This window comes from Corythoichthys intestinalis, chromosome 13 (genome assembly GCF_030265065.1).
Source record: "Corythoichthys intestinalis isolate RoL2023-P3 chromosome 13, ASM3026506v1, whole genome shotgun sequence".
In the NCBI taxonomy this organism is placed as follows: Eukaryota; Metazoa; Chordata; class Actinopteri; order Syngnathiformes; family Syngnathidae; genus Corythoichthys; species Corythoichthys intestinalis.
Window position 1 is genome coordinate 13,489,111 of NC_080407.1, and position 17,432 is coordinate 13,506,542.

Sequence of the window (17,432 nt, forward strand, 5' to 3'; positions counted from 1 at the left end):
AAAGACAATTAAGAGTTTCCCTCATTAGCTTTTAGCGTTTGGACTGAATGACTCAGAGAGCTCTTTAGTATGCTTTGATGTGTCACATTTCCCGTCTGACAGGGAGACCTTGGTCCAATTGGTCCCCCAGGTGCTCTGGGAACCAAGGGTGAACGAGGAGACAAAGGAGAAAAGGTTGGCTGGTTAAAAAAAGTATAAAATGTGGACAAAACTGAGGGATGAATGCATCTTTAGTGGAATTTGTGTTGGCAGGGAAGTCCAGGTTTTGGGATTCCGGGCCTGGAGGGGCCCAAAGGGGAAAGTGGCGAGCGGGTGAGTTCCTAAATAAATCAATCATAACATTTACATATCTATATTTTTATCTTTTTTTAAATGTATATTGCTGTTTTTCACAGGGAAACGTCGGTTTATCTGGAAAACCAGGGCCAAAGGTAGTTACAAATACTAAGTCAGTGGTTCTTCAACTTGCTAAAGGTATCGATCACCACAAGTTTCACATGCGCATTCACCGAACTCTTTCGCCACAGGGTTGCTAACAGCGATATGCCGATTGTTTAGCCATAACTGGATTCATGAACTTATCACTATTCATCCTTCACACAGCCGCTGGAAACAGAAATGTCGTTAAATCCATCTGCAGGCGCCCGGGAGATCATTATTTTAGGACACTGTGTGGGTGTGCGCTGGTCCATATGGGAAACGCAGTCTTATTTAAGGCAAAACACTACCGCTTTTATCCACCGGCGTCGCTAAAATTGACCAAAAACAAAAAGTTACCTATTTTTGCTTTAATGGAGAAGTCGGCAACACAAAATTGAAGGAATCTGACCTTTTAGCCAGACTGCCGGAATCACGCCAGCCGAACCGCTGGACTCGCGCTGGCGCTCCAGCAACCTGGGTCAGCGGGATCTCGACATCCTAGCCAAAAAGCCAAACTCCACGCGTTAACCTTAGTCTTAACCCCTTTGTACTGACTCCATTTTGAAAGCTGGAAAAAGGCTTCAAAGCACAAGTTGACAATTTATTGAGGTCGACAGCGATCAAACAGCAAGGCGAAACAGAAACCGACTCAGACGGGGAGGCAAGCTCACCCTATCACACGTCAACAAAAAGCTCCCAAGAAAAATGACAACGCTTATACCCCTTTCCCCCTGGCCAAAAAACCCGTGTCAACCCACTAACAATCGGCTTTTGGTGGCAGTGGGAAAGGTGCAGCAACCCGCTTCGACCCGTGTCAATCAACCCGCCAAGCGACCCGCGGTAAAATCACCTCGGCTCTGATCGTCATGCAGTGTGAAAGCAAAACCCCGGGTCAACAGTCAACACCCTAATCTACGTGGTGACGTAGGCCAGTATGTGAAGCGTCATAACAAAAAACAAAAACCATGTGCTCTAGCCCGGATCCACATAGGGCGAACAGTCGGTGTAGCAGCGTTAGCAATAGCCATGACAGACGAAACAAAGGCTCTTCTCCTCCTTCTGTGACGTACACGACTCCTTTCAATTTCAAACCAAAATTCACGTCGCCTACGTTGCCTCAGCACAAGCACAGTGTTGATCCTTTGCTGCATTTCGACCATTTTGCGGGTAGTAAAAAGCATGAAAACAGAACACAAACGGAAAGGAGGCTTCCATGTTGCGTTGCATTGTTAACTTCCTTGAACTGAATAAATTTTGGTCGCACTTGTCGAAGCGCATCTTAGCGTGGTGACGTCACGAACCTCACGCACGGCTGAGGAGGGGTGGGGGGTTAGACAGGTGAAAAAAAAAAAAAAAGACATGGCTTTTTTCGTCAATGGGAAAGGTGCCAAATGCCAATTGCTAGTGGGATGCATCAACTTGGAAAAACACGCGTTGACCCACTAGTTTCAGTGGGAAATGGGCATAAGTTAAACATTTTTCTTTTTTTTTTTTTTTTTTCTTTTTTTTTTGTCTTTTGAAGGCTCTCGCTGGGCGGACCGTGGGCAGGAAGAAGGGTGTGTTTGGGCGTTTAGATTATTGTCTGTTTGTGGATTGGACAGGAGGATTCGGGAATTACTGTTGTCAGGACAATGAGGGTTGTGGATTTTGCCACCTCAGCGTCAAAAGGGCTCTTGGAGTCTTGTCAGTCGTGTTATCAGTTGGATATCGGGCGTTCTCTGGTGTTCCTTGTATTGGCACAGGGCGTCCCGCCATTTGTTGTGGTCTGTCCGGGAGAATTGATTGCGAAAGTTGGTGGTGCAGACGTTGGCTTGTCAGCGCCAATCTTGCTCAGTCAGTTGCATGACGCACACGTTGGCTTCTGTGATAAGAAGGTGTTATGTATCTCTTATCCCATATATTCTGCTTGTTTTCCTTAAACTATGGTTTAAGTGTGATTGATTTTATATGAAAGAGCCTTAATGGATCAAAAAAAGATGTCTGGAGCCGCAAAAAATTAAAAGCCTTAAATAAGCCTAATAATGAAGTCAATTATTAGTCAATCACCAATTGTGCAAGTTCTCCTACTTGAAAAGATTAGAGAGGCCTGTAAATGTCAACATGGGTAAACCTCAACCATGAGAGACAGAATTTTTGGGGAAAAAAGAGAAAATCACATTGGTTGATTTTTAAAGAATTTATTTCCAAATTAGAGTGGAAAATAAGTATTTGGTCACCTACAAACAAGCAAGATTTCTGGCTGTCAAAGAGGTCTAACGAGGCTCCACTCATTACCTGTATTAATGGCACCTGTTTTAAGTCATTATCGGTATAAAAGACACCTGTCCACAAACTCAGTCAGTCACACTCCAAACTCCGCTATGGCCAAGACCAAAGAGCTGTCGAAGGACACTAGAGACAAAATTGTAGACCTGCACCAGGCTGGGAAGACTGAATCTGCAATAGGTAAAATGCTTGGTGTAAAGAAATCAACTGTGGGAGCAATTATTAGAAAATGGAAGACATACAAGACCACTGATAATCTCCCTCGATCTGGGGCTCCATGCAAGATCTCACACCGTGGCGTCAAAATGATAACAAGAATGGTGAGCAAACATCCCAGAACCACACGGGGGACCTATTGAATGACCTACAAAGAGCTGGGACCACAGTAACCAAGGCTACTATCAGCAACACAATGCGTCGCCAGTGACTCAAATCCTGCACTGCCAGACGTGTCCCCCCGCTGAAGCCAGTACACGTCCAGGCCCGTCTGCGGTTCCCTAGAGAGCATTTGGATGATCCAGAAGAGGACTGTGAGAATATGGTATGGTCAGATGAAACCAAAATAGAACTTTTTGGTAGAAACACAGGTTCTCGTGTTTGGAGGAGAAAGAATACTGAATTGCATCCGAAGAACACCATACTCACTGTGAAGCATGGGGGTGGAAACATCCTGATTTGGGGCTGTTTTTCTGCAAAGGGACCAGGACGACTGATCTGTCTAAAGGAAAGAATGAATGGGGTCATGTATCGATAGATTTTGAGTGAAAATCTCCTTCCATCAGCAAGGGCATTGAAGATGAGACGTGGCTGGGTCTTGCAGCATGACTATGATCCCAAACACACAGCCAGGGCAACAAAAGAGTGACTTCGTAAGAAGCATTTCAAGGTCCTGGAGTGGCCTAGCCAGTCTCTAGATCTCAATCCCAACAAAACATGCAGAAGTAGTGGAGTTTGGCGATGCAATCCACTTCTTAAATCTATTTTTGCGCTATTCTAAGTTCAGAAGTAATGGAATCGCACTTTTTCTCACTCCCAACTGGGTACTCGGCTGCCTGTTTGTTGTGATTGTTCATCATGTCTACATTCTCATTTTATGGTCGCATCCTTGCAACACATTTTCATAAAATGTGACGCAAATGTTTTATTATCTGCGCCGTGCACGCTCCCTGTAGGTCTGTTATACTTACTCATACAAAGTGTGAGTCAACCTTCCACTGAGCAAACCACTTTCTCAAAACCTAGTCTAAAACGACACTTGGCCTGGAGTGAGAGTTTGAAAATGGGGCACTGAGTGTCTGAGTGACCGCTGCCTGTTAAACGTATTAGTAACACTTTACAATAAGGCTCCCTTTATTAACATTAGTTAATGCATTTTTAGACAGTCACTAATGGTTTGGTAAAATTAAAAAAAAATATATATATATATATATATATATATATATATATATATATATATATATATATATATATATATATATATATATATATATATATATATAGGCCTATATAGGGTTAGGGTTTTGGGTTTAGGGTTAGTTAACTTAGCATTTATAATTTCTTAGTTAAGGGACACATGTGCTACACTTTACAATAAGGTTAGGGTTTGGGGGGGACTAACCCTAACCCCAAACTAGGCCCGCGGGCTGGATACGGCCCACCTCCACATTTTTTCCGGCCCCCTGAACAATACCAGAGAGCATTTAGATTTTTTTCTTTTTTTTTTTTCAATAGTGTTATTTATTTCCTAGCTTTTTTTCTGTGAAGAACCCAGAGAGGGTTATTTGGTTATCTTTTTAAATGATAGCGTTAATATTATATTATTTTAATTTTATTTATTTTTGTTCCGTGAAGAATCCAGAAAGGGTTATTTGATTGTGGCCTTCTGAAAAACAATACATTTTTACATTTAGGCACTCCTGCAATCGTCACACTTTTTGTGTTACAAACTGACCCAGGTCCCTCATCAGAGAAGGGAAAAGTTATGAGGCCCTCACAGGAAAAAGTTTGGGGACCCCTGCTTTACACAGATCAGTCATCCTGGTCCCTTTGCAGAAAAACAGCCCCAAAGCATGATGTTTCCACCCCCATGCTTCACCGTGGGTATGGTGTTCTTCTTCCCAGCCTGGTGCAGGTCTACAATTTTGTCTCTAGTGTCCTTCGACAGCTCTTTGGTCTTGGCCATTGTGGAGTTTGGAGTGTGACTGACTGAGGTTGTGGACAGGTGTCTTTTATACTGATATTGAGTTAAAACAGGTGCCATTAATCCAGGTAACGAGTGGAGCCTCGTTAGACCTCGTTAGAAGAAGTTAGACCTCTTTGACAGCCAGAAATCTTGCTTGTTTTTAGGTGACCAAATACTTATTTTCCACTGTAATTTGGAAATAAATTCTTTAAAAATTAAACAATGTGTTTTTCTGTTTTTTCCCCCCTATTTCTGTCTCTCATGGTTGAGGTTTACCCATGTTGACAATTACAGGCCTCTCTAATATTTTCAAGTGGGTGAACTTGCACGATTAGTGGTTGAGTAAATACTTATTTGCCCCACTGTATTTATTAATGCACTAATGTATATGTGAATTAATGATAAGTAATCTATTAAATACATTATATATTATAACCTAACCTTAAGTATGGTATTATTTCACGTAGGGTTGTTCCAATCATGTTTTTTTGCTCCCGATCGTTTTAGTTTGAGTATCTGCCGATCCCGATATTTCCCGATCCGATTGCTTTTTTTTGCTCCCGATTCAATTCCAATAATTCCCGATGATTTTTCCCGATCATATACATTTTGGCAATCCATTCAGAAAAAAATGAATAAAACTCGGACGAATATATATATATATTAGGTTTTTTTAACGTAGAGCGATGAAATTTGGGGAGTCAATACGTGGTGAAGAACTGTTCCAAAAGTCTCTTGCCTCCAAATTCCAAACCCAACAGGAAATCGGGTATTTTTGATCAAATGTGAATTTTTTAGCGATTTACACGGTGCGCATTTTAGACCTTGTCGCCGAGCAAGTTAGTTGGTTCATCTTCAAAATTGGTGAGACTGTTCAGGAGATATATGAGATCTTAAGTTTTCAATAGGGTTGTTCCGATCATGTTTTTTTGCTCCCGATCCAATCGTTTTAGTTTGAGTATCTGCCGATCCCGATATTTCCCGATCCGATAGCTTTTTTTTGCTCCTGATTCAATTCCAATCATTCCCGATAATTTTTCCCGATCATATACATTTTGGCAATACATTAAGAAAAAAATGAATAAAACTCGGACGAATATATACATTCAACATACAGTACATAAGTACTGTATTTGTTTACAATGACAATAAATCCTCAAGATTGCATTTACATTATTAACATTCTTTGTGAGACTTGTAATTCTTAAAGGATACATGTGACTTTGTACATTGTGACTAAATATTGCCATCTAGTGTATTTGTTGAGCTTTCAGTAAATGATACTGTAGCCATGGCCAAATGCATGATGGGAAGTGCAACCATGACTGTGCGTAGTGCTAATAATTGATCTCTCTTTGCGTTGGGAAATAACATGGGGTGTTAAGAAAAAGATCAGCTACTACCTTGCTTCCCCACATTGCTTCCCACGATATTTCTAATCGTAGCGAGAGGGATTGTAAGGCTTTAACCAATTAAAAAAAGGCTCCAAAGGCAGCCAAAATTCACTGTACTCATTTTATGCTGCCTTTTAGCTCTCTATATAGGTAAAATGGCGCCGTTACAAATTGAACGCGACAATGCGTGAGTGGGTCATGCAGCGCATGCATTAATTGCGTTACATGTTATAACGTGATACTTTTTTTTTTTTTAATTAATTACCACCGTTATCGGGATAAATTTGATAACCCTACCTTAAGCCTAAACTAAAGACTCTGGATGAGTATAACATATTATGTCTGTAACGTTAAATACAATTAGAAAACGATTTAATTAAAAAATATATAGTGTATGTATATTTTAAAAAGCCATGTCCGATATTTTTTTGCCGATTCCGATACTTTGAAAATTACGTGATCGGACCCGATCGATCGGCATCCCGATCTCTATTGATAAATGTTAGATAAGGGATTAAATGAATATTTGTCATGCATTAACTTATGTTAATTGATGGACCCTTATTGTAAAGTGTTACCAACATATTTGACGTCTATCGCCATCGATGACTGTCGATAATATCGAATGTGTTGTGCAGGGACAGGACGGTCCCAAAGGCGACAAGGGGGATATGGGCTCACCTGGAAATCCTGGCGAAACAGGATTAAGAGGTAAAGATGTAAGTAAATCACATGAGGTTGATACAAGTGATGATATTGATCGTCAAAACTTTTTTTTTTATCCCTGTGCAAATTATTAAATGAGTTTTGTCCTTGTTTTTAGGGCCAACCTGGAGCGAAAGGAGAACAAGGGATAAAGGTGTTGTGCATGTTCAAAAACATGACAAAATATTTCACAGCTTGCAATCAACTGATTTTGTCTTTTGCAGGGAGAGCAAGGACCGCACGGAGCAACTGGTGACCCAGGAACAAGGGTATTTCCACAATATTGAATCAAGTCAATTACTGTATTGTTGCATTTTTAAAACATTTTTCGAGCAGGGACCATCGGGACTTCAGGGGCGACCGGGAGACAAGGGAGATATTGGAAACACCGGACCGACTGTAAAAAAAAGATCATATTTGTCAATAGTCACATTTCATAATTACTCGTAATGAAATGTTTTTCATCCTCGCAGGGGCGCGACGGAGAAAAAGGCGACAAAGGCGAGCCGGTACGTGTCGGAGATGCTTATTGACTGCTTTGTTTCAATCCGCCGCTTAGCTTTTTATCGCGATGGCTATTCCGATATCTTTTGTTTTGGCCTTTGTGTGTGCCGCTCTTCGACGCGCATTCTATTTCCTGCAAACGCCTGGCATCCTTTGATTTGATTTTAAACAATTTGATCTTTTTTTGTGCGGCCGCTGTCGTCACAAAGGGAAAGCCTGGACCTCCGGGAACGCAGGTAAACAAACCTTTAATAGTGACGCGTGACCGCTTCTCATCAGTCTGGCGGTGTTTAACTGGACCGTTTGTCGCGAGCCCGCTCGTAAAGTCAGGACAATAACACAAGCGATGAGAAATGAACGCTCTCAATCTCTGTTTTTTTTTTTTTTGCTAGCCACTCGGAGGCAATATCTTCACCAGAGTCATCAAGGTAGCTTTATCGATAAAATATTTATGTTGTGTTCCCAAGCGAGTTTCTCTTTTAAAACGGCTTACTGTTTCTATCAGGGAGAACCGGGATTAAGAGGCGAAACGGGCCCGCCTGGACCGAGAGTGAGCGCCACGTTTGCGGTTTTCCACGTGAAAAGTCACCTCACAATGTTGTATTTTGTACATTCGCAGGGTCCTGAGGGTAAACCCGGACTACCGGGATCCTCTCTGGTTGGTATCCAAATGACGTGTCTGTCTACTTTGTTCTATTTCCACTCATGTGATCCATCAAAAAATGTACTTTTGGTTTAACCCTCATGCGAAGCTCTTTCGGATAACCTCAACCACTTGAGTACCCTAATTTTCGCACTATAAGGCGCACCTGACTATAAGCCGCAGCCCACCAAATTTGGCACGAAAACGCCATTTGTTCATAGATAAGTCACACTGGACTATAAGCCGCAGCTGTCCACACTGTATCATGGGATATTTACACCAAAAGATATTAACCGGTACAACCTTATTCGACAGCGGTATCATACGACCGACTGTCATAAGACCAAATGAACCATCAGTAAGCTTTGAACCAATTGCAGCAAAGCTTTATTGCTTCAAGAAGCTTTATTTGGCCATCACTTGGGGGAGACAGTCAACCTCTGCTGCCACCTGCTGTTGGGTGTTGTCATCCAAAATGCCTCTTAGCATGCATTGCAGCACTACAGATGTAAATAACAATCAAAAATCATGTTCTGTGCTAAATATTTCTTCAGTTACTATTCCAATAATTGCTAGTTATGGTATTTGCTAACACTTTCTTTGACAGTGGTGCCATAAGACTGTCATTACACAATCATAATTATGACATGTCTCTTAGAGCCTAGTTCGGGCCTAAAAAATCCAGCCCGACCCGACACGGCCCGAGCCTGATCAATTAACTAGATTTGCAGGCCCGAGCCCGAAAAACCCGATTTTTTTTTTGTTGTTATTGGAGTGACGCGGGGGAAAAAAAAGCAGCAATTTATTTTCATTTCTTCGAGTTAGCAGAAAAAAAGTTTTCTTAATGTTTAAATACTCTACATATTTTTATGATCATTATAAAAACATTTACATAACGAAATAACGCTGGGAAAGTTTAATATTTTTTTTAAAATGTGGTTTTGCAGACACACAGAGGAGAAGATTCAAAAGGATCACATTTGTGTTGCCTTTGTGTGCATAAATAAAAGTGTCTTTCGTAATGAATTCACAGTTGTCAGGAAAAAAATGCTAGTCTCCATATTTTTATGAGAATTATAAAAGCATTTACACAACGAAATAACGCTGGGAAAGTTTGTTAAATATATTTGAGTGTGTGGGTTATTGTTCTCACATGGACGCGCCTCTCTGACAAGGAGAGGGAACAGCAGCAAAAAAAAAAAAAAAAAAAACGACAAATGCTTTGAAATAAGAGTCTTTATTGTAATGACAACAATACCAAAAAAATTAAAATGAAATAAAAGCTTTTAAACTGCGGGCTGGCCTTGACTGCTGTCTGCAACTTGCGGCCTCGTGTCCTGCTCTTTATTCCTGTGAAATAAGGGAAATAATTAGACCGGCTCGGAATAAAAATGGCGATTTGAACAGCAGGATATTATGGCTTACTTACAGTGTTTATAATTTTTGGTCGTCGTCGTGCAGGAATAAGATTGCGTCCACTGGCAGGTTTCAGTGACGTTCTCCGCTGATCTATTGTGCGGCCTGCAGCGCTGAAAACTCTCTCGCTGCTGCTGCTGCTTGCAGGGATGCACAACACTTTTTCTTGCCAACTTGGAAAGTTTTGGGTATATGGTGCATTTGACGAAGCCGACACAGTTTTTTTGTTGCATCTTCCACGATCAATTGAAATTCTTTCCACACCTCACTCCTACCAGTGCATTGTTGCGTCTTCCATTCCCCCGTCTTCAGTTTGTTTTTAACTTCTCGCTGCACCATATTGAAAAAGAAGTACCACGAGGATGAGGAGTTGTGGAGTTGTAGACGCACGGAAGGCGCCAGAGCAGGAGAAAATGAAAAAGAGGGCGGTGCCTCGGCCGTGCGCAAGCGCTACAGCGGGAGGACAAGAAGAAAAAGCGGGCGGCGCCACGGCGTTCATGTGCGTGCGTGCACAAGCAAAAGCGCAATACAGAGAGCCTGCTCTCCATTTTTTTCAAAAATAATTTATTAGTCCGGCACGGCGGCCCGACTCGACCCGAACGTGAATGCTAAACAGTCGGGTCGGGTTCGGGCACATGATCTAACCTCTAATGTCTCTGTCCTGAGCATTCATGAATGCTTATAACAGATGTCATTAAGTGTTATCCGGCAAATGATATCACTTTTGAATGGATGCAAAAGATCCAAGATGGACAAAAATAGAGTTAGTGACATAATTTGCCAAATGACACTTAATGACATAAGCATTCAGTATTGTCCATGATAGTGTCATGTCATTATTTTGATGATCTTATGACAGTCTTATGACACCACTGTCAAATAAAGTGTTACCTAAAAAAATCAACAAATAAGCCGCACTGGTCTATAAGCCACAGGTATCAAAATGAAGGAAAAAAGTAGCGGCTTATAGTCCGAAAATTACGGTAATTTTAATATCTAGTTTCAATGTACTGGAGTGGAGTAGGCCTCGTTCCTCGTTTGCACTCCCTCAGAGGATGACCCAGAGAGATTGGCCATGGAGAAAGGTGGACTTCTCACAGAACGTGGCTGGCTGTGCACAGTCTTCAACCACTATTGGTGGTTCCCAGCCTCATTGGTCAGGCGTTGTCATCCGGCTCAAAGGACCAAGAAATACATCTAAAGAGAAAATCCGTTCTCCCTTTGTTTTTAGAGGAAAAAGGCTCACAATGCAGAAGTCTTTTAAAACGTATGATCACAAGGAGAACACTAATGTTGTAAGGCAAAATACGTCATATGTAGCGTGGGTGGCCAAAATATTGCGAAGTATAATGCCAATGTTGTAGCGGCTACTTTCTCCCATTGATTTTTTTTTTCACAACGTTTCAAAATGCATGCATGGTATGAAAAATATGATAATTACCTTGAATCCTCGAACAAATCACTCCTGGGGCAATCCTTCCTGTTCGTATGCTGTACAGCTTTTGTACTTTTTCAACCTAAATCTGGAGTTGGATCGCTGCATGTGTCGCTGCGACCCACTGCGAATAACTGAAGCGGTTTGAGAAGAACATTTGAGAAGCATACAGTGGGGCAAATAAGTATTTAGTCAACCACTAATTGTGCAAGTTCTCCCACTTGAAAATATTAGAGAAGCATGTAATTGTCAACGTGGGTAAACCTCAACCATGAGAGACAGAATGTGGGGGAAAGAAAAACAGAAAATCACATTGTTTGATTTTTAAAAAATTATTTGTAAATCATGGTGGAAAATAAATATTTGGTCAATACCAAAAGTTCATCTCACTACTTTTTATGTACCCTTTCTTGGCAATAATTGAGGCCAAACGTTTTCTGTTACTCTTCACAAGCTTTTCACACACTGTTGCTGGTATTTTGGCCCATTCCTCCACGCAGATCTCCTCTAGAGCAGTGATGTTATGGGGTTGTCGTTGGGCAACATGGACTTTCAACTCCCTCCGCAGATTTTCCATGGTGTTGAGACCTGGAGACTGGCTAGGCCACTCCAGGACCTTGAAATGCTTCTTACGAAGCCACTCCTTTGTTGCCCTGGCTGTGTGTTTGGGATCATTGTCATGCTGAAAGTCCCAGCCACGTCTCATCTTCAATGCCCTTGCTGATGGAAGGAGATTTTCACTCAAAATCTCTCTGATACATGGCCGTATTCGTTTTTTCCTTTACACAGATCATTTGTCCTGGTCCCTTTGCAGAAAAACATCCCCAAAGCATGATGTTTCCACCCCCATGCTTCACAGTGGGTATGGTGTTCTTCGGATGCAATTCAATATTCTTTCTCCTCCAAACACGAGAACCTGTGTTTCTACCAAAAAGTTCTATTTTGGTTTCATCTGACCATAACACATTCTCCCTGTCCTCTTCTGGATCATCAGAATGCTCTCTAGCGAACTGCAGATGGGCCTGGACGTGTACTGGCTTCAGCAGGGGGACACGTCTGGCATTGCAGGATTTGAGTCCCTGGCGGCGCATTGTAGCCTTTGTTCCTGTGTTCCCAACTCTATGTAGGTCATTCACTAGGTCCCCCCGTGTGGTTCTGGGATTATTGCCCACCGTTCTTGTTATCATTTTGACGCCACAAGGTGAGATCTTGCAGGGAGCCCCAGATCGAGGGAGATTATCAGTGGTTTGTATGTCCTCCATTTTCTAATAATTGCTCCCACAGGTGATCTTTACACCAAGCATTTTACCTATTGCAGATTCAGTCTTCCCAGCCTGGTGCAGGTCTACAGTTTTGTCTCTGGTATCCTTCGGCCTTCTTTGGTCTTGGCCATAGTGGAGTTTGGAGTATGACTGACTGAGATTGTGGACAGGTGTCTTTTATACCGATAATGAGTTAAAACAGGTGCCATTAATACAGGTAATGAGTGGAGCCTCGTTAGACCTCTTTGACAGCCAGAAATCTTGCTTGTTTGTAGGTGACCAAATACTTATTTTCCACTCTAATTTGGAAATAAATTCTTTAAAAATCAAACAATGTGATTTTCTGTTTTTTTTTTCCACATTCTGTCTCTTATGGTTGAGGTTTACCCATGTTGACAATTGCAGGTCTCTCCAATCCTTTCAAGTAGGAGAACTTGCACAATTGGTGGTTGACTAAATACTTACTTGCCACACTGTATGTTGGGAAGCAATTCCTTAATAGTATTTATTACTATGCGCAGGCCGGTTCTGGAAAAGACGGACTTAACGGTTTGACAGGAGAACCGGGCGTAAAGGTCATGTGAGCTTCCTCTTTTCCACTTTTAAAACCACTTGACATTTGCATAACGCTCAAATTTTGACTGGCAGGGGGAGCAAGGAGCGCCTGGTCCTGTAAGTGTCGAAAATAATCCAAATATTCGGAGCTTTAGTTGAATTCCGATTGTGCTTTTTCTAGAAGGGCGAACAAGGTTGGATCGGCATCGCCGGAATGCCCGGATTACCAGGAACGCCGGTAAAGCGTTTGTAGAAATCAGTGATGATTCCCATTATCCTCCTTTAACAAAATGATTGTTTTGTGTTTTGCAGGGACGAGCCGGCGTCGACGGCAAACGGGGACTCCCGGGAAAAGACGTGAGCTACATTTCTTGCTTTGTTTTGCGAACTCAATCTGCTGTTCAATGTATGCAAATTTTGCAGGGAGAGGAGGGACAAAAAGGGGAAGAAGGGAAAAAGGTTCTTGAATGAAACTCAAACATTTAAATAAAATTTCAAGAGTGGAAAATTTTGGTGCCAATTCTACTTTCTCTCACTCTAGGGGGAGAAAGGCGACACAGGCGCAAGTGTAAGTTGTGTTAAACAAAACCATCCACTAACTATCAGTTGACGGGAAACTGGGCGGAGCTAACTTAAAATATTTTCAAAACCAAAGCCGCTAGCGACCTAAAACCAAAATGCACCTCCCTCAGTCCAATATGAGTCTCCACGAGCAGCGGCATAAAAACAAAGTCATTCCCGGATAAAATCCCAATTAGTTATTTTTTTATATGAGTATAACAAAATTTAAAATGGCAATAAAATTCTACGATTTTACGCTAGATGATCCGGCAAATTATGTCACTAACATTTATGTCCAGCTCGATCTTGTACATCCATTCAAGAGTTTGATCATTTGCCGGATGACACAAAATTTTAGACACAAAAATATCTAAATTGCAAGTTTCCTGCCAAAAAACGGGCAGTTGGCCAAATATTACCTGATTGTTTGAATGTAAAGTTAGGCTATTGTGTATGGATACAAAATCCAACATGGCGGCCATCACAAAACAAAGAACTTCCTGAAATTCCTATAGGTATGAACCTTTTGGAATTTTTCACATTTCTGCATAAAATCACGATCAAATATGAGCTGATCTTTGTCAAAATCACACAGATGTAAAAACAGTGTCTGCTTTAACCACCCAAACATTTATAGGTTTTCATGTTTCAATGAGGATAGCATGCAAACAATGACAGAAGGGGCAAAAAAAAAGTAAGTTAACCCTCTGCCTTAGAAGACTTAAAGAGTAGGGCTGTCAAACAATTAAAATTTTTAATCGAGTTAATCACAGCTTAAAAAGGAATTAATCGTAATCAATCGCAATTCAAACCATCGATAAAATATGCCATATTTTCCTGTAAATTATTGTTGGAATGGAAAGATAAGACACAGGACGGATATAGTATACATTCAACATACTGTAAAGGGACAAGTACTGTATTTGTTTGTTATAACAATAAATCAACAAGTTGGCATTAACATTAACATTCTGTCAAAGCAATCAATGGATAGAAAGACTTGTAGTTCTTAAAAGATAAATGTTAGTACAAGTTATAGAAATTTTATATTAAAACACCTTTTTAATTTCGTTTTAATAAAATTTGTAAGATTTTCAATCAAAAAATAAACTAGTAGCTCGCCATTGTTGATGTCAATAATTACACAATTCTTAAGTTGCTAAGCCCAGAAAATCAGTCGCACCCAAGCGCCAGCAGAGGGCGACAAAACTCCAAAAAAACACAAGTAACAAGTGCACATGACACTGTACTGTCATTTTAATCTGTTTGAGTGGGGCATGTGCGTTAATGGCGTCAAATATTTTAACGTGATTAATTTAAAAAGATAATTACCGCCCGTTAACGCAATAATTTTGACTGCCCTATTAAACAGCAATTGAAACCAATTTTTACCAAACAATTTAAGTCAGGTGTGTGCTTAATCACTGATGAAAGGTCTGGATGTTCATCAATCGACAGTCAGAGAAGTTGTCTACAAATGGAGACAGTTTGCCACTGTTGCTTCTCTTCCAAGGAGTGGACGTCAACCAAAGATGACGTCAACAGCGCAGAATACTCAGTTAAAAAAGAACCCTAGAGTGACTTCCAGAAATCAATGGCACAGTCCCATATCTCTGTGCACACATCAACTATATGTAAAACTATGGCCAAGAATGGTGTTCATGGAAAGGACGCCAAGGAAGAAGCCACTGCTGTCTAAAAAAAACATTGTTGCTCGTTTAATGTTTGCAAAAAGGCACTTGGACACTCCACAGACGTTTTGGCAAAATATTTTGTGAACTGATGAAACCAAACTTGAATTGTTTGGGAGTAACACACAACGTCATGTGTGGAGGGAAAATAGCTTACCAACATCAACACCTCATTCCCATTGTGAAGCATGGTGGAGGGATCATCATTAATTTAGGGACGTTTTGCTGCCTCAGGGACTGGACAATTAGCAATCATTAATGGAAGAATACATTAAAAAGTTTTGCAGGAAAACCTGAGACTGTCTGTCAGACATTTGAAGCTAAAAAGAGGATGGAGGCTGCAACAAGACAATGATCTAAAACACAGAAGTCAACGAACTTCAGAATGGTTTCAGGAGAACAAAATACATATTCTGGAGTAGCCAAGTCAAAGTCGAGACTTTAACCCCATTGAGATGCTGTGGCATGACCTAAAGACAGTCTTCAATTCATGTCTTTAGGTTAATTAGTTAGTTAGTTAATCTAATCGATGAATTCATGCCAGACATCCCAGGAATCTGACTGAACTACAGCATTTTTTGAGAATAATGGGCCAAGATTAGTCCTGATCAATGTGCCAGACTGATCTGCAGCTACAGGAAGTGTTTGATTGAAGTTATTGCTGCCAAAGGGGTGAGGGGGGGGCACAAAATAATAGATTTGATGGTTAACTTACTTATACTTCCCCCTTCTTTCATTGTTTGAATGCTAGCCTCGTTAAAAAATATGAAAACCTATAAATGTTTGGGTGGTTTTAGCTGTTTTTTCGTCTGTGTGATTTTGACAAAGATCAGCTCACATTTGATGGTGAATTCATGCAGAAATGTGAGAAATTCCAAAAGGTTCAGATTCTTTTTATTGTCACTGTAGAAGCAAGAAAACGGGCAGTTGTTATTCATTTTACGTAAATATTTCAAGCTAAAGTTACGGGGAAAAAATTCGATTCATTGTTTTCACAACGTTTCAAAATGTATGTATGGTGCTATTTTATGTAGTAATTACCTTAAATCCTACATATTCTGGAGTAGCCAAGTCAAAGTCGAGACTTGAACCCCATTGAGATGCTGTGGCTTGACCTAAAGATAGTCTTCAATTCATGTCTTTAGGTTAGTTAGTTAGTTAGTTAGTTAGTTAGTTAGTTAGTTAGTCTAATCGATGAATTCATGCCAGACATCCCAGGAATCTGACTGAACTACAGCATTTTTTTAGAATAATGGGCCAAGATTAGTCCTGATCGATGTGCCAGACTGATCTGCAGCGACAGGAAGTGTTTGAAGTTATTGCTGGCAAAGGGGTGGGGGGGGGGTGGGGGGCGGCACAAAATAATAAATTTGATGGTTAACTTACTTATACCTCCCCCTTCTTTCATTGTTTGAATGCTAGCCTCGTTAAAATATGAAAACCAATAAATGTTTGGGTGGTTTTAGCTGTTTTTTCGTCTGTGTGATTTTGACAAAGATCAGATCACATTTGATGGTGAATTCATGCAGAAATGTGAAAAATTCCAAAAGGTTCAGATACTTTTAATTCCCACTGTAGAAGCAAAAAAAAAAAAAAACGGGCAGTTATCGTTCATTTTACATAAATATTTCAAGCTAAAGTTAAGGGGGGAAAATTCTATTCATTTCATTGTTTTCACAACATTTCAAAGTGTATGTATGGTGCTATTTTATATAGTAATTACCTTAAATCCTCAACCAAATTACTCTTGAGACACCCCTGCCTCCTTGTATGCACTAAAACCTTCGTCCTGTTTCCGTTTCCACCTGAATTTAGCATTAAAACGCAGCTTGTGTTTGAGTTTATCGCAGTGAAAGCCACGACGACGGCGCTCTACCATGCCCGACACCCTTTGGGAAGCTGTGGCGCAATGTCTATAGTAGCTGTCTCATCAACTGATAGTGAAGTCTATGACAAAACAAAAGGATGCAAGTTAGCGCCTTGTTGTCGCACTGCAGGGTCAGAACGGTAGTAAAGGAGAAGCTGGACCCCCGGGTCCACCTGGGAAGCAGGTCCTCGTCACCACAGAGGTAAAAATACAACATTTGCCATTTTTTGAGCTTTAAATCAACTGAACTTCGGTTGGCAGGGTGCCACCATTGACGAAATCCGCCAAGCCTTTCCCGTACCGATGGGCCCTCCGGGAGCGACGGTAAGGGTCCTGCTTAAATTTCGTGTCATGATCTCATTTTAATATCATTCCAATGTCTTTTAAGGGCTCTCCAGGAATGAAGGTAACATGGAAACGTGGTTCACGCCAACACACAATCACCCGGCCTAATTTGCCTTTTGACTGCAGGGAGAGAAAGGAGACGTTGGCGTGACAGGCCAAAAGGTACAATGGTTTAAATAGAGATTAC

At 41.0% G+C, this 17,432-nt stretch overlaps 1 protein-coding gene across 8 annotated transcripts in view; it reads left to right on the plus strand.

Annotated features, from left to right (window-relative positions):
• Positions 1-17,432, plus strand: part of col7a1l (collagen type VII alpha 1-like) — a 120,164-nt gene that overhangs the window by 68,618 nt on the left and 34,114 nt on the right. For 7 of the 8 annotated variants that reach the window (XM_057855882.1, XM_057855885.1, XM_057855879.1 and 4 more), the window contains 22 exons: positions 103-174; positions 253-312; positions 396-431; positions 6,900-6,980; positions 7,085-7,120; positions 7,191-7,235; positions 7,303-7,365; positions 7,440-7,475; positions 7,680-7,706; positions 7,863-7,898; positions 7,976-8,020; positions 8,090-8,128; positions 12,748-12,801; positions 12,875-12,898; positions 12,963-13,019; positions 13,094-13,138; positions 13,205-13,240; positions 13,323-13,349; positions 17,031-17,102; positions 17,162-17,224; positions 17,289-17,306; positions 17,372-17,407. In XM_057855882.1, coding sequence (XP_057711865.1) covers positions 103-174; positions 253-312; positions 396-431; positions 6,900-6,980; positions 7,085-7,120; positions 7,191-7,235; positions 7,303-7,365; positions 7,440-7,475; positions 7,680-7,706; positions 7,863-7,898; positions 7,976-8,020; positions 8,090-8,128; positions 12,748-12,801; positions 12,875-12,898; positions 12,963-13,019; positions 13,094-13,138; positions 13,205-13,240; positions 13,323-13,349; positions 17,031-17,102; positions 17,162-17,224; positions 17,289-17,306; positions 17,372-17,407 — 1,008 coding nt within the window. The remainder of the gene's footprint in view (positions 1-102; positions 175-252; positions 313-395; positions 432-6,899; positions 6,981-7,084; positions 7,121-7,190; positions 7,236-7,302; positions 7,366-7,439; positions 7,476-7,679; positions 7,707-7,862; positions 7,899-7,975; positions 8,021-8,089; positions 8,129-12,747; positions 12,802-12,874; positions 12,899-12,962; positions 13,020-13,093; positions 13,139-13,204; positions 13,241-13,322; positions 13,350-17,030; positions 17,103-17,161; positions 17,225-17,288; positions 17,307-17,371; positions 17,408-17,432) is intronic. The other variant, XM_057855884.1, reaches the window with a different exon arrangement.